This window comes from Scyliorhinus canicula, chromosome 1, assembly GCF_902713615.1.
Source record: "Scyliorhinus canicula chromosome 1, sScyCan1.1, whole genome shotgun sequence".
Lineage (NCBI taxonomy): Eukaryota > Metazoa > Chordata > Chondrichthyes > Carcharhiniformes > Scyliorhinidae > Scyliorhinus > Scyliorhinus canicula.
Window position 1 is genome coordinate 30552229 of NC_052146.1, and position 17681 is coordinate 30569909.

The 17681-nt window shown below is 46.0% G+C and overlaps 1 protein-coding gene across 5 annotated transcripts in view; it reads left to right on the forward strand.

Moving 5' to 3' along the window:
• ttc28 (tetratricopeptide repeat domain 28) overlaps positions 1–17681 on the forward strand; it is a 965957-nt gene that overhangs the window by 930312 nt on the left and 17964 nt on the right. For 4 of the 5 annotated variants that reach the window (XM_038780339.1, XM_038780507.1, XM_038780420.1 and 1 more), the window contains 2 exons: positions 3546–3569; positions 12481–12610. In XM_038780339.1, coding sequence (XP_038636267.1) covers positions 3546–3569; positions 12481–12610 — 154 coding nt within the window. The remainder of the gene's footprint in view (positions 1–3545; positions 3570–12480; positions 12611–17681) is intronic. The other variant, XM_038780595.1, reaches the window with a different exon arrangement.

The window sequence follows — 17681 nt, forward strand, 5'->3', positions numbered from 1 at the left end:
AATTAGCAGGTGGGGGTATGGATATGGGTGACCCGCCCCCATGTCCGACAGATTATGTTACCAAGCAGGGGAGGTGATGTGACATGATTCAAATAGCCGGGAAACCTAAACTCAACAGGACCATTTGATCTTAATGCTGAGTTCAAACAGATCCTATTTTGACTGATCCAAGCAGCTTATCCCACAGTGTGGGAGTTACAAATTTATGAAGTAGCTGTACACACTCCTGAAGTGTGGATACGTTCTGTTGAAGTGTCAAGGTCCGAAGCTTTTTTAAATACTTCTGCTTTTTAAACATAGATAAACACAGGCTGAATCTGTCATTGAGAGAATTTTTTTTAAACCCGGGACAGGTTTTGCTTGATAGGCCATCCGGTGTAGGTTAAAAAAAAAGATGACCATTGAGGTCCCTGTAAACATTTTATAAGGGTTGTTATTATGACATCATGAATGATTGGCTGAATTTCAAAAAGTATAATTATCTCAGCAGCAGGTTCTGAGTTTATAGTATGACTGCCAATTTAAAGAAACTAGTAAAGGTTAGCTGTCCTTGATGTGTGGTCTGAATAGAAGTTTGTTTGTGTAAGAGATTGACCACAAGAGATTTGAAAGCTTTGAATGGATTTCATAAATGGGAGCTTTTTCACTATCAAGAGTATATGAGTATTAGCTTGTTAGAATATTTTTTCATCTTCACAATGCTCCTGAGGTCTGCCCATGGTGGATACTGGATGAGGGGCAATTGGGGTTATGATTGGGCATACAGGCAGGGTGAAGGGGATGTGAGGAGTGAGGGTTAGAGAACCTTACAGCTTCTAAATCAACTAGGAAAACGTCCTAGACAACCAAGATAGGCCATCTAACCACTCCGCCCTGGCAGTTCTCCACCCCTGTGCCCACTCGGATCTACTAACAGGTTGGAAAGCCCGACTCCATCCCTCCTCCTCTTCCCAAGAGTGAAGATTGGGTCTGACAGAGACTCTCTTTGAACCAAGGCAGGTCTGCTGAGAAGGAAAATTTCCTTACTCGGGCTATCCTCCTCGGGAGTGAAAACCAAGCCCTTAATCTCTGGTCTCTTGTCAAGTCAGCTCGCCAACAATGGAACCCCAGGGAGATGAAAATGAGGTGAGGTACCCCTTCCTTGATCACTATCCAGTAAGACTTCAAGGAAAGTCTGCATCAAGGTACTTCAGGTGAGGGCAGTATATAGCTCAGCCTCAACAACTCTCATCAAGTTCTGACCTCCAGTCTGTACACTTTATCCAGACACACACACCTTTTGGGAAGGGTCTTGATGGATGAACAAAGTTGTACACATCAATGGACCATCTTTAAAGGGCACCAGTGAAGTTGAACTACCTTTGTAAAGAGCCAACTGTAGCATGAAGCTCTCATGAAGGAATTCTAAAAGTGAAAGGAAATCCTGAACGCATTAAGTTTGTCAAGTTCCCTGATTTTGCAGCAGCAGAATTCTTTGTAAACACTGCCGGTTGCAGAATTCTGAAATATTGGCTGTTAGTAAATCGGCAGCATTGCTAAACCTCTGCAGCAATATAACTCAATAAATTATCTAATTTAAAAAAATAGAATCTTTCTAACATCCAAACAGTAATAAACACATAAACAATAGATTATAGTGCAGTTGATAGAGTGTGCTAATTTTATGTCACCAGAACAAGGATTGCACAGCCACTTTATTTGGGATGTATGTAACTTATGCATCACATAAAATAGACTTGACAATACTTAATCACTAGTACAGTGCCCTCTTTCTCTTCAAAACTTTGTTTCATGCAAGAATTGTTGGAAGTATTTTCAGCTACATCTCTGGAATATCTTCCTTCTTGATACATTGTCCTGGTAACTGTACTTCAAGAATGAACATAGATAGTGAATACTGGTCGGCCGTTTTAACCAGGCCTTCAAGGTTCTAACATTACTGGATAAAGATTAGTAAGGGATTAATTTTTGTCAATTATGAATTGCTTCCTCGAGCTGTGAACTCTTCATAGACTATTTTGAGGAGTAAGAAAGACTATAATGCACCTGGAATTAAGAGGGTTACAAGGATGGCATGGTGGCACTGCTGCCTCACAGCGCCAGGGACCCGGGTTCAATTCTGGCCTTCGGTGACTCTCTGTGTGGAGTTTACACATTCTCCCCATGTCTCCATGGGCTTTCCTGTGGGTGTTTCGTTCCACAGTCCAAAGATATGTAGGTTAGGTGGATTGGCTGTGCTAAAAAAATCGCTCCTCAGTGTCCGAAGATGTGATGGTTAGATGGAGTTATGGGGATAGGGCAGGAGATTGGGCCTCGATAAGGTATTATTTCAGAGGCTTGGTGCAGACTTGATGGGCCGAATGGCCTCCTTCTGTGCTGTGGCGATTCTATGGGTTCTATGGACACTGGAACAAGCTGTCAGGTGAAATACAAGGCTGTATTACGATCATTCCCTGATGTCCTGGTGAAATTCAATGGTGCACCTAGGCAAGTAAATTCTGTACCACATCAGTTCCTGATCTCAGTGAGCGAGCTGCAGAGGATTGTTCTTGAACACGGTACTGTGGAAGTGTGAGAAAGGATTCTGAAGGGAAACAAAGCTGAGATAACAAACTAATGGAGGGACTCCATTTCAGATGCAAAACATGAACTAATTACTGGCAAATATATAGTTGTGAGAGTTAAACCTGGAAATCGTGCTGTGTAACGTTGTTTGAATATGTAAGTTTTAGAAAGTAATTTGATATAAATCCATTAACTGGTTGATATACTCATTAAAATAGTGGACAAAAGAACTTGATATGAATATAATAAGCATTCATAAGCTAATGTACCCCAGTGTCATTTCCAGCAGTGTGTTTTAATGATCTGTGATGGTTTTGACAGTGTTGCTACCAGATATCAAACTAATAGAGATACATAGCGATAGTTAAAAGCTCCTAGTTAAAAGTTCAGATTTAGATTTATTTTTGTGGCTTTCCGCCCCTGTCCCTCTGTTCTTTTGGTGAAGTGGATGTTCTGAGATATTCCAAACATGCTATGACAGACTGTGGTCAAATACAAGTCTTCTCCGTGAATCATCAAATGGAGACCGCAGGGAGTGAGGGGAGATCAGATACCAAGTCACCCCGTGCCACTTACACACATCAAGCAGCTGACTGTGGTGCAGCATATGGGGCAGCCGGATCAGGTCTGCAAGCTGTTTCATGGCTGGGGATAAATTAGGGAAAATTGCTGACCAAAAAAAAAAATAATAATAAAACCATCGCAAATCCTGCACCTAAAAATCTGCAACCGCCTGCTTCCCTTTAATATCTCTTTTATACAGCTGGCTTCATTACTCTCAATCAACTCAATTAAACAAATGTGCGTTTGATGCAAGTTAACAGTGTTATGCCAAACCTCTCCTGCTTGGTGTCTCTTTCTGTGTATATTTATTTAAGCTTTACTGTGGTGACTGCTGATTCAATTTACTGCACTTGTATATCACCTATGCATGAATCTAAAGCTTGTTGTTTTTCTTTCTCCTAATCTCCTCTTTGAAGGCTGTAAAAAATATGGTTGGAATGGTAAGTGCACCAAACTGGATTGATCTAGTAAAAACATTGGATGTTGCAGTGAACTGTGTTAGCTCTTTGATCCGTAGAGGTTTCTTCCTGATAGCCTTGTTTTTGCATTGCACCCTTTGAAAGTCACGCTCTTTACGCCACTTAAACGTATTGCAGAAACGGCCGAGATCATTGTTTTCTATTTCTTCTCTTCTCCTGCCACAGTTTTTAGTTACCTTCATCCCAGGCTCCTTCCCTGTCAGCCTGTCAGTGAGATGATAGCATCTTTCTGGCCTTTTGCAATGGCTCTACAACTGGTTACTGCGCCGTATTTGAGAGCACATTCCACGCCTCCCCATCCGCCACCACCCAGTTTCCTGCCCCATGTGTGTGGAGAAACCTCACTCTGCTTCCCGTTTACCTTCCTCCCCGAATGACAGCCCAGCTTCATACTATTTATCAGCGCAGGCTGACTCGCTACAGTTCCGTGGTCGACAGCTCTGTTATCTCAGGGAAACAGGCCTCTGAGCCCCACTCTGCAAACCAACTTCACTCGCTCTTCCTTCAGTGAAGAATATCTCGCTGAAATGAAAAGAGAGAACGCTGGAAATACTCAGCAGGTCTGTTGAGAGAGGAAAAAGTGCGTGATTCTCCCATACCCGGCGGGGTGGGGGTTCCCGGCGGGATGGAGTGGGGTGAAGGCCTTTGGCGCTGCGCCAGCCGGGGCCGAAGGGACTCCGCCGGCTGGCGAGAGTCCGCGCATGCACGGGAGTGTCAGCGGCTGCTGACGTCATCCCCACGCATGCACAGGGGAGGGGTTCACCTACGCGTCAGCCATCGCGGAGGCTGACACGGCCGCGCGTAGGGAAAAGAGTGCCCCCACGGTGGGCACTGATCACGGACCAGGCCACCGTGGGGGCATGCCCCGAGGCCAGATTGCCGCGTGCCCCCCCAGGACCGCAGAGCCTGCCCATGCCGCCAGGTCCCGCCAGTAAGGGACCTAGTCTGATCCACGCCGCCGGGACTGGCAAAGAACCAGCAGGACTTTGGCCCATCGCGGGCCGGAGAATTGCCGGGGGGGGGCGCTGCGAGTGATCGGCACGACGCGATTCCCACCCCCGTCGATTCTTCAGTGCTGGGATTCACGCCGCCCCCCGCCGATTCTCCGACCCGGCGGGGGGTCGATGAATCCCGCCCAAATAGTCGGCATTTTTAGCTGTCTCTTTTCACAGACAGATTTCTGTGTTAGTGGGAAGAAAGAAAATGCTGGAAGTACATAGGGGGTCATCAGCAAAGACTATAAGTTAATGTTTTGAGTACAAATCCGCTGCCAGTTCTGAAGGAGGATCTGAAACATGAACCTCTCTTTTCTTTTTATGGCTGCTGGCGGACCTGGTCTATGTTTCCAGCAATGTCTGCGTTTTTCTTTTTTGCTCTACCTTCCGTTACATCTCCCTGATGCAGCTCTAAATCGGAACTGCTTTTAACTCTTAAATTAACAGACACTGCTTTGGTGCAAGCTCTAGCCACCCAGCTTATTAAGCACCTTAAAGATTAATGAAATGTAGAAAACTGCGGGTGCCGGAAATCTGAAACAAAGACAGAAAATGTTGGAAATACGCAGCAGGCTTGGCAGCATCTGTGAGGGGAGAAACAGAGTCAAGTCAACAATATTTCGTCAGAACTGAAAAAGGTTGGAAATGTAACGAGGAGCAGGGGGGGTGGGGTGGGGGGGGGGGGGAAGGATCGATAAAGCTGCTTCCCGAAACTTGATTAGAATTTAATGCCCTCCTCTGCGACAAGTTTGGAGGTGCGGTGACATGTAATTGGGCAGGAGAGTGTACCCTGGCTCTTACCTGCCTCTTACCTGATTAATCCCGGGACAGGGAGGCTTTCCCTCCCCACTTACAATTCGGACCATTAAATGGGACATTAATACCCACCTAGAGGCCTCATCCCACCGTCAATAGTGTTGAACGATTGGGCATACCTGTTGCCATGCAAGAAGACTGAAAAGTGAACTCCGTCATGTTTGTCTTTGAGTTAAGAGGTTTCCTTTTTTGTGACCTGTGTCTCTCTGAGGGACAGATGAGATGTTGACTAATGGATGGAATCATAGAAAATTTACAGCACAGAAGGAGGCCATTCATCCCATCATGTTGATGCTGTTCACCGAAGAGCTAGCCAACTTAATCCCATCTTCCTGCAGTTGGTCTTTGACCAGCACCCCCCCCCCCCCCCCCCCCCCCCCACTCCCACCCACCACCCATGCAAGATCTTTTCAAAAACAGTCATAAAAACCTTGTAGGCCACATTCCCTCATCAACCAGGCAAAAATAATTTGCAGCAGTGTATAGGTACACATAGGGCTATATTTCATGTCGGTGATGGATGTCCCACCTTGAGCACCAGCTAGAGCCCTGCATCACCTACTTACAGGGAGAGCTGTTGCATCAAGTGTCAATCAAACATTCAACTGGACAGTGATGGGCCTTCCCCGGCATCAAGGACCCCGGGGCAGGAATGAGCTGCTCAACAGTCAGAAGCCGGCAGCTGTCCATTGCTCAGAAACACCACTGGGGAGGTATTGGCTTCTACCATGAACGCACCCAAGGCCCAGAATCATCGATTGACTCAGACCACAGGAGAATGATGGTGGCGGGGCAGGAGGCCGGCAGCAAAGGGAGGTGGGTGGCTCTCAGTGGGCCTTGCCCTTCCCGATGCCAGTCCCTTGATCTGGCACTGTCAGTGAACAAGGGCCCCTCACTGGGAGCTCCCAAACAACCCTGGCAGAGTATGCTTTTCAGGGTCCCCACATGGCAAATCCTCCAGCTGCCATTGGGTGAATACAAATGGAGGCATCATGAGGCCTTTAAGGTGAGTATTGATTGCCCATTTAAGGGCCTCAAATGACAGCGGAACGGGAAAGCCATTCATAAGCTTTCCTGCCCCAGACGTACTCGGGGCAGAGGCGGGAATGCGTCACCTCACCACCCGCCCTCCCATCAGATTAAATGCCCCACCTGTCACCAAACATGCCACAGGGGAGGGCATTCATTTCTTCCCATAGTGTGTGTGGGCACGGCTCAATCTCAGGACTAAAACTCATTTACTAAATGATGTCAAGGATAAAATCGGCCTCGTACGATTAAATGAGTACGTCTGAAATTAGGAATAAACTACAGAGATTTTACAAAGAAGATAAAATACTGTCGTGGATCGTGCTATAAAAGTCGTCTTTTTAAAATGTGTTCTTCCTATATTTTTATTTGACTGAGAAATCAATACCCAACTGCTCTAAATTTTAGTGCCTGACACACAGCCCTGAATAGTAATTCTGAAATATGATCCTTCATGGTAACCAACCTCTCTACACAAGTAGATTTGAAGAATCCATCTTGAGCTTTGATACCACTTAGATCAACCCTTCAGTTTCATTCTCATGCACGCACACATGGTCAGTGGAGCTCACTTTCAGTGACATCTTCCTTTCTCACTCGGTCGCGCAAAGAAAGATCATTCTTCCTTCTCTGCCTGTCAATCTTCCAGTTATCTTCCTCTCACTAACTTCGCCTCTTTCTCATTTTATCTCACTCCTTTCTCGCTCATATTTCCCCCTCTTTTCTCTCTGCCTCTTTTTCTTTTCGGTCTTTCGCTGTTTCGTTCAGCCAACCGCCCTCTCTCATGGCATACGCAATGCCGTCCCTCTCTTGGCACCGAATGCAGTGGTTTTTTCATCCTTGTTCTCAATCCTCCCTGAATTATTTTAAAGTTTAATTCCTGATAAGCAGGCCTGTCAGTATTGCCACCGGTAGAGGGAGCCCACGTATAGTGAAGCTGCCATTTCTATATTGATTTCTTGTTTGCCTTCTTGTGAGCGATCTGCCTGTTTCAGACAAGTCACAAATATAAATGAGCAGAGCCATAACCAGTGGAGCCCTCAGGAATCGAGCTTCTTTTTAATTTTCTCAGAAGTTTCCAAGGCCAGGAACTCAAATCCTGTTGTCACCGAAACCTTTAAAAACTCCAATCTCGTACCATAAATTTGTGTTTGCTACTTATCTTGAGTGGCGCCTTCCCTGTTTCACAGAGGAGGATTTTATTTGCATGGTGCCTTTCTGATAGAGACCAAGGAGTTATTTATTTCACTTGCACCCCAGCCCTGTTTTATTTGTGCTCCAATTTGCAGTTCTGTTTGTTAAACCGCGTACGTTTTCAATCTGACATATTGTATTTGTGCATAAGTCATTGGATAATGATGAGAAGCGGGGGGGGAGACACGGTGATGCCGTAGTTAGTACCGCTGCCTCACGGCGCTGAGGACCCGGGTTTGATCCCGGCCCTCGATCACTGTCGTGTGGAGTTTGCACATTCTCCCTGTGTCTGCGTGGATCTCACCCCCACAACCCAAAGATGTGCAGGATCGGTGGATTGGCCACGCTAAATTGCCTCTTAATTGGGAAAAAAAAAGTGATGAGATGCAGAAATTCGGATGATTTTTTTCCCCTCCCAGCCCACTGATACAGAGGCCGATTATGGGGTCCTTAACTGCTACCAGAATGAACTCTTATGGAGGCCAGGGGAATCAGTGCTTTTACCCTCTTAAAATCAGTGGAGCTGCTTTCAGTTTTTAAAATAAGGAAATTAACTGCGTGTTTCTTACCGTGATGGTCATCTAAGAGAGCGGTGCCGATTGACAAGGGTTCTGTCACCTCCGGTAAATCCTGGTTGCTTGAGGCTGAGGCATGAGATCATGCTCACCACAACAGCCCTTTCCACAATAGCAACATGAAAATAGCAGAGGTTTGTCTCTGAAGACATCACCCAAGAGTTGGACCACGCATTTCAATGGGCAGACAAGATTCCACGGAACACAACAGCCAAGAGTAAATAGCAACCCAGCATCTCAGTATACATATCTTCATCTCCACACCACCTCTTCCCCCACTCTCCATGAAAACTCTTATGCTCCGCTTTGGTTTCAGATAATGCCTGATTTCACTGGATAATTGAGATTCTGACTAAACACAGTTGGAAGCGTGAACAGTATCGAAATCACATGTCAGAATAATAAAAGCAAAGCCTAAATTTGCATCCATGTTTGCTACACGATGTTAGCAAAACATGTATCCAAAAGACGGAAAAGACAGTTAGGAGCAGAGCGGTTTTCAGAATCCTTTGGCGTTGTTATGTAAAAAATCAAGACTTTCTGAGAAAGGTGATTTTATACAATGTAGCGCCATGGATATCTACTGCATTTTGCCATCTGATATTCTGATTTCCACCAAGTCTTTGATCGCCAGAGGCTGCAGCCATTCATGCCTGCACACTCTTAACATACCCGTGAGGCAACCAAGGGCGTCAGGTTCACATAGCAAATACAGAAGGAATATGCTCATTGTTTTGAGGGTATGGAAAGAAATGCAACTTAATGCTAGATTTATACCATGACAAATGTACATCCCTCTCAAGTTGAGTAGCGTACCAGCATGATTAGATCTAAAGGAAATTTTCCATATCTTATTTGACCGCCTACTTTCCAGAGTGGAATTCGATATTGGTGGAAATGTGAAAACTGACCACATTAGGCAGCACGGTAGCATTGTGGATAGCACAATCGCTTCACAGCTCCAGGGTCCCTGGTTCGATTCCGGCTTGGGTCGCTGTCTGTGCGGAGTCTGCACATCCTCCCCGTGTGTGCGTGGGTTTCCTCCGGGTCCTCCGATCCTCCCACAGTCTAAAGATGTGCAGGTTAGGTGGATTGGCCATGATAAATTGCCTTTAGTGTCCAAAATTGCCCTTAGTGTTGGGTGGGGTTACTGGGTTATGGGGATAGGGTGGAGGTGTTGACCTTGGGTAGGGTGCTCTTTCCAAGAGCCGGTGCAGACTCGATGGGCTGAATGGCCTCCTTCTGCACTGTAAATTCTATGAATTATCTATGAATTGTACGCTCTGTGCAATATTCAGTTCCATTGACTTCAACAGACTTAAATATTAGGCATGATTTCAATGGTCGCAAAATGTGAGTGTGTCTATTTTGTACCCCCACTCCTGTCCAATTTTACCTTCAATTTTTTTAAATACAATTTCCTCTTCTAGAAACTATTTAATATTTGAATTACAACATCACTAAAGTTTAAATTAGGTGGCTTCAGCACAATAAGGGGAATTCAACTGAAAGTGGGAAATGCGAAGGATGGTGATTCTGGCACCACTCTTGGCCATCACGTTTATGTAGCTCGATTGAAATCGGCACCTGAGTTTATTTGCTAGCACCAGTATTTGAACAGGTTAATGGTAAAATTATGCACTGTTGGGCCTTGATGAACAGGTTGTCAGTTACCTGCTTAACACAGCCTCGGATTGTTAGCGAGGAGATGTGGCCAAAGTCTCTTGTGACAGGCTGAAAGGATTTCAAAGTCAGAAGCTAGGGTGACTTTGGAAACCACCAGCAAATAATATCCCCACCCCAACCACACCGGCAGCAGGACCTATAACAGAGGTCTGCAACGGCCTGCCGAGGGACTGCAGGCTTTGCAGCATTCTACAAGAAACTGACTCTTGGCTTGTACATGCTGTGTGCTGGGAATAACCTCCTGTGAGCAGTGCTCATTACCTGCTGTCTTCTGCTTCCCACAGCTGGTGTTGGCAGCGATTGCTAATGCGGCTACCGCTGCTCCTCTTGCTCCACCTGTTTTTGTCCATCCAGAAGAAACTGACTGTAATTGTACCCATGATAGGCACAGAGAGCTCACTCAGAGTGATAAGGTCACAAATGTAGCAAACTAGTCATCTGGAAACTCGAAATGTTCCTGGACAACCGGATAGTAAAAAGACCTGATAATCAATCCCCTGACCTGCAGATGAACGCTCCTTCATACGCAGTTTCAATGGCCAACAATTGCGTCAGGTTTTACAGGAAGGTCAAGCACTGGATGTCACTTCTCCAGTTATTAGTCAAGCAGTATCTGGCCTAATTGTGTCACAGGACCCTGATTTAAACATATAGCTGAGCTCCCGTCTCCCCATGGTGAGCAGCTCTCCTAATAATGACACAATTAAAATGGGGGCAGAGCATCTCCCCCCGAATTGAGTCCTAAAATGCACATAATAAGGGCCCACAGCCTGACTCTGGTAGGCACTCTCGACACACAGGTGGGCCGATAATACATACCCTACCATTTTTGAGGCAATATTGATCTTTCATCATCAGACAGGAAGTTTCAGAATCTCTCCCATAGCAGCAGTCTATGTCAGTCAGCAAGACCTTTAGTCCGTCTATCCATTGTGCGCCTTGGTACCTTTCTAATAACCCTCGATGCTATTAGTTGTTAGAAAAGAATAGAATGGAATCCCTACAGTGCAGAAGGAGGCCATTTGGCCCCCGGGGCTGGATTCTCCGTTTCTGAGGTTAAGTGCCGGCCCGAACTGACGATCCGCAGGAGGGTCACGACAGGAAAATCGGTGCGAACCCCTCACCGATTCCGGTACTGGTGAGGGGCTAGCACTGGCCACGCGTGAAACTACCGCAGATTGCGCCGAAAACAGCCGGCGAATGGCCGTGTCCCGGGCTGCGCATGCGCATGGCTGACGTCCTGCACCGATCGTGCCGGAAAACATTTCCACGGCTATGCTCGAACCATAACCCGTCAACCGCGACCCCACAGCCCACCCCCTGGCCACCCCATACCAGTCCCCCCCAGCCCTAGCAGAAGCCGTCCCCCCCCCCGGCAGGCGGCACAGATCCTGGACGAGTGTGGTGGTGCTATATACTGTTCCCAGCCAGCACGCGGGCTCATGACTGCTGGAACTACACGTGGGCCGTACTGTCAGGTATTCGTCCCATCGGGGGCGGAGCATCGCGGGTGGGCTGGCCGATGACCCTCAGCAGTGTTGAAGCGGTGTGCGGCGCGCGTCACAATGATGCCAGTTTGGAGGGGATGGGGCATGGCAGACCGTCATCAAACCGGCACTGGCCCCGATTCCGGCATCAGAATCCATTCTCCACCCGATCACCGATCACGATTTCGGCGTCGGGCTACGAAGAATCCAGCCCCCTGCCGAGGCCCAATCCCCCTCCCTATCCTCGTAACCCCACCTAACCTGCACATCTTTGAACACGAAGGGGCAATTTAGCATGGCAAATCCACCTAACCTTTGGGCTATGGGAGGAAATCGGACCGCGAAAAGTGAACTCACGCAGACAATTGGAGAACGTACAAACTCCACACAGACAGTAACCCAAGGCCGGAATCAAACCCGGATCCCTGGTGCTGTGAGACAACAGTGTTAACCACTGTCCCATGTGCCTCCCCTGCCTGACCTTTATGCTCCGTCATTAAATTCAATAAGATTTCTCGCTTAACCTCCCGTGCATTTCCATTGTCATTGTTACCTCAGCAGCAAGCACCTCGCCTACTGGCACAGCGGAGCTGGCAGCCCTCTGATTGGACGAGCAGTGTGGAAGGTCCATCCCTCCACCTTCCATAATTAGCCAGCTCCAGATAGTCCCGCCATGGCAATATCATGGGGAACGTCTGATCTGCTGCCCAAGGGTGTTGGCCACTGAGAAACACCCTGACATCGGGGCTTCCCTCCTCTGGGACAATTCCGCCCTATATAGAAACAAAAGCCGCTTGCAGTATTCCAGAAGTGGTCTCATTAAGCCCCAGTAGAGTTTTAAAACTATCCCTCTGGATTTATATGTTAAACCTCTTTCGATACTTGCCAACATTTTGTTTGTTATGTTAATACCTGGGAAGAGTTTGCTAAAAACTCTGGTGAACTGTTGATGAAAATACCAAGCTCCTCTCCGGCTCCAATATCTCAAGTTTGTTTCCCTTTAGCACCTTACCCACTATAAACGTTTTGTGTAATGTTCTGTGGGATGTCATTTTCTTTTATAACTTTCTCTCTTTTTTTATTTGCACAGCTCCATCAAGTTCTGGTTCAACTTCAGACTGGAGAGAAAGAGCAAGATTTTTCTTCAGCTCCTATTCAGGTGTCCATCAGTGTGCACCTCTGGCGACTGCCTGGATGTCATGAGTTCCTGGCAGCATTAGGTATGATGTGGTTCATGCAAAAGAGAATTTTGGTAGTTAACCATTCTTACGGAGATATGACTTATTCCCTCAGTTTCCAAATGTTTTCAGCTTCTTTCCCTGACCTTTTGCTGCCTAAAGCCTTGGTGACCTTGCAGCTCTTTTTCTTTCCCATTCCAAAGTTGTATTGGTCAAGTTTATTTTTTTTTCTAGGCTAATGTTGAATTTATTGTGTTTTTTTAAATCATCACTTGTCCTACTGTTAAATTCCCAGTTTAATGTGGATACTGTCCTGCATGTCATGATTTGCAAACATGCAGCTAATGAACACGTAGAATAGGACACAACCAATGAGCAGTCAATACACTCAGAGGTGGTATCTCACTATATAAAGGGATGAGGCACTCACACCCCACCTCTTTCCACAGACCAACATCTACAGAGTGAGCCAGGGTGTATCCTCTGCATCACACCCCAGCACGTGGCTTAGAGCAAGGCTGGTTCAGTTAGACTGAGTTACTAAATTTAGATTAGCAGAGAGTCGAACTCATTGAGAACTGTGCTAATCGTTCAATAAAACACCTAGAACTCACATCAAAGTCTGGAACATCTTTTACTCAAAACTGCATCAAGTGGCAGCTTGTGTTATTCCAAATTACATAACACAACACTGTCCCTTTATTATAGAATTTAGAATTTACAGTGCAGAAGGAGGCCATTCAGCCCATCGAGTCTGCACCGGCTCTTGGAAAGAGCACCCTACCCGAGGTCAGCACCTCCACCCTATCCCCATAACCCAGTAACCCCACCCAACACTAAGGGCAATTTTGGATACTAAGGGCAATTTAGCATGGCCAATCCACCTAACCTGCACATCTTTGGACTGTGGGAGGAAACCGGAGGACCCGGAGGAAACCCACGCACACACGGGGAGGATGTGCAGACTCCGCACATACAGTGACCCAAGCCGGAATCGAACCTGGGACCCTGGAGCTGTGAAGCAATTGTGCTATCCACAATGCTACCGTGCTGAGGTTCAAACCCCAAACTTCACTGATGCTCCAGGGTTCAAACCCCAGCTTGTACTGAATCAGTTGGTCTGAGCCATGGGATTACTACACTTGGCTCCTTGCTTTGAACTAGGCAGAGGGAGGGGGAAAAAAAAATCAGTTTGCAATCACGTGGCCAAGGACAATCATGGGCTTGGCAATGATGTTCCCACAGTTTAATGGCCTGCCAACACATTCTGCCACATTTTCAGAACAGCAAGGCAGAAAATTAGAAAGGAAGGTACATTAATTTAATCCATCTTGCCATATCGTGAATAACTTTCAAAAACATTTTCGCTCCTGAAATGACAACAGTGCTTGTCCTAATGATAGAGCCATGTCAGACGAGTCTGGGGTTTAAAATTGAATACTTTTAACTTTTTCTTTTTAAAAAGAAAATGAAATTAATTGCTTTAAATAGACGTCAAAATGACACTCGCTGCCTTTAATTCAGAGAAAGATGGGAAAGTTGAAAATACTTCCACCATTTCAAAATTGCCTTTTAAATGAATAAGTGACTAGCAGTCAGGCCTGCTTGATTACTCTTCTGTTCTAAATTATTAGAACCATTATGTTAAAGTGACTTTGAAAAAATTATCTTGCAGGCAGTCACCTTCCCGGGAGCAGTGCATTCACACTGTTTAATTTGCTGCGCTTTAGAACGCATTGTATTGAAATAACAGTTCTGCAGAAAATCCAAATTCACAAGGAAGTTATTTGAATAGATCATTTCTAAATAAACTTATCAGATCCCGAATCACTCCTGACAGGACAGGAAATTGCTTTTGCCATCCTTCACTTTTCTTCACTGCCACATTTTCTTCTTATCAGTGACAAAAGCAGAGGCTAGTTAACCGTCAGCTTTCTAGGGTGGGCTCCTGAATCTCAATTAGGACCAAACTATGCCATGCTCCCTTTGGTTTTAGCGTTAAACGAATGAAAGCTTAATGTTTTAAAAAGAAACTCTGCACGTTTAAAGGTTTCTGCAGTGATGGTAGGCCATTGTCCTTAGTTGGCAACCTTAGCTTCATTTACATTCAGGAGGGGAGCAATTAAATCAATGTGATCATTATATGTTTTATTTCTCAGAGTCTTCGACCCTGATTTTCGCAACATCAGGAAAACTTTGCGGACCTTTATAAATGACAGGTGGGATACAAAAATCCTGCCCCCATTTCTGACACATCCAATTTTTGTCGATAGTGTTCCACACAGGCAGGAAACGTGAGCTGAGAAGGGCCACTTGAGCTTAGTCCCAAGTTCAAACAGATACCACCTTGGCTGTTCCAAGGACCTTGATCCACATGGTGGGAGTCACCCATTATTAAGTAGTTGTGAATTTCTTGACGGTCAGATAAGATCTGTTTCAGTGTCATGACATGAATTTCTTTTAATCTCCCTGCTCGGAACTTGGAAAAAAGCTTTAAGCTGTTAGTGAGAGTTAAACAAAAACACCATCTGTTGGTTCTTTGATTGACAGACCATCTGGTATAGTTAGAAAAAAATATTACCTTATGTTTATGCTGTTTCAATAGAGTTACCTTTTGACATTTACCAAGGGCTATTATTATGTTGAATGCGTGACTGAGTTTCAAAAGCTACAATTATTTCAACAGGGTCTGAGTTCACAGAGGTTATTAAAGATCAGCTGTTTTGGATTTAAAGTCTGATGGCGTGATTTAACCACCGTGTTGCGCCCAGATTTGGGTTAAATAGCAGGAAAGGCCAGAATCGAAACTCAGGCCAGGTGAATCTTATTAGCGAGATTGAAAGGTCTAATGCAGGTAGGGAATATACAGTGAATGGTAGAATCCTCAAGAGTATTGACAGTCAGAGAGATCTAGGTGTACAGGTCCACAGGTCATGAAAGTGGTAACACAGGTGGAGAAGGTAGTCAAGAAGGCATACGGCATGCTTGCCTTCATTGGCCGGGGCATTGGGTATAAAAATTGGCAAGTCATGTTGCAGCTGTGTAGAACCTTAGTTAGGCCACACTTGGAGTATAGTGTTCAATTCTGGTCGCCACACTACCAGAAGGATGTGGAGGCTTTAGAGAGGGTGCAGAAGAGATTTACCAGGATGTTGCCTCGTATGGAGGGCATTAGCTATGAGGAGAGGTTGAATAAACTTGGTTTGTTCTCAATGGAACGACAGAGGTTGAGGGGCGACCTGATAAAGGTCTACAAAATTATGTGGGGCATAGACAGAGTGGATAGTCAGAGGCTTTTCCCCAGGGTAGAGGGGTCAATTACTAGGGAGCATAGGTTTAAGGTGCGAGGAGCAAGGTTTAGAGGAGGTGTACGAGGCAAGTTTTTTACACAGAGGGTAGTGGGTGCCTAGAACTCGCTGCCAGAGGAGGTTGTGGAAGCAGGGATGATAGTGACGTTTAAGGGGCATCTTGACAAATACATGAATAGGATGGGAATAGAGGGATACGGACCCCGGAAGTGCAGAAGATTTTAGTTTAGACGGCCAGCATGGTCGGCGCAGGGCCTGTTCCTGTGCTGTACTTTTCTTTGTTCTTTGAAATCGAATGCAATGGCCTCCCGGGAATTAACCGGCTCCCCAACGAGAAATCATGTGGGTGTTGTTTAGTACTCTTTTTTTGAAACATGCAGTTGTTGTAATGGATACTGAGGGGAACTGAGGATGTGAGTAGCCATTTCCATTGTCCAGCTTGCAGCTTAGGGGCACTGAAGCTGCAGCCCCAGTGCTTGGGGAGGGGGGGAGGGACTCCTCAGGGGAGTTAGGATTGGTCAGAGAGCTGAAGCATTCCATTTTGGGGGTCGCCCCTAGGTCAGTGGTGCAGTGGCAGGTGAGGGGCTTTTCTCATGTGAGGCCTTAAAGCCATCTTGAAATATTGTGGATACCCATGACAGGGGCAATTGCAGCTGCTGCTGTCTGTACTACCAAACACTTCCAGGACAGAGCCCATTTGTTCTATGCTGAAGGTTACTTTAACCCCCTTTGACTGTGAGTAGCCTCCAGCTTCAAAGCTGAAGGCCACTGTTAATGGCAAATTGGCCTTGTTAGTGGGAGAGCACTTCACAGCTGTAGGTTGTGTTTGCTGCTTGTTCCTGCTGGTGGCTGCAGATGCCTGTAGGCTGTTGTTGCTGTTTCCTTCCTTTTCTGTAGCCAGAAAGAAGGACCATTTTTTCTAAGACACCTGCGACCTGGAACACCAGGCTCAGGGGGGCATGTGAGTCCAGAAGGCAATCCGGTTTGAAGCAAGAAGATGCTGTGGGACCTGGTGTGTGACATTGTTCCAAATGGGCTACCTGCTAACATCGTTGAAGACATGCTTTCACAGATTGCTGACGTTTTTGTTTCTGGTGTGGTGAGTGCTACATATAACTGGCACATCACCGCGGGTTAGTCACACTGGAAGTCAAGGATGTTCAACAGCACCTTGAGCACCAGTGGAATATGCATATGCCAGGATTTGATTCTGCTGTGATTGGGCCATGTGGGAGGGCCTGCACAGCTGCGATTCCTGGACGGAGAATGGCAATGATACCTGTAACAAGTAACACGTTGATGGGCAGATAATTTCGATGACAAAGTTCTGGACATGATGACACATTCCCGGGCTTATCCACCATTTCTGTTGCGGAACCTGCGAGGGGTGACACCGTATGTTTGTTTTCTTTGTGTGAAAATGAGCTGATATAGCTTTGTCGTGGTACCAATATGGAACGGTGACGTTTCCTTCTTGTTTAGTGGTTAGTGTGATATGTGTAATGTTACATAGTCTTTGTTACTGTTGACCATTTAATAAATAAAATATTCTCAAATGGCTTCTCATTAGCATACATGCCATGTCTCTGATGATGATTATTGCATCCCATTTCAATCACATTGAAGCCTGAACAGTTTGCCTGACTTCTCGAAGCATCGGCACCATAGAGGCAGCAGCCAACAATCAAACACTCAAGAGCTGGGCTTTAGCCCTGGGGATAGGGTCACCACCAAAGGGTATGTGTTTATATCAGAGGAGGGTACCTGAGCTTGGTCTTCCTAATATTCCCGGCAGGGGTCTAGGG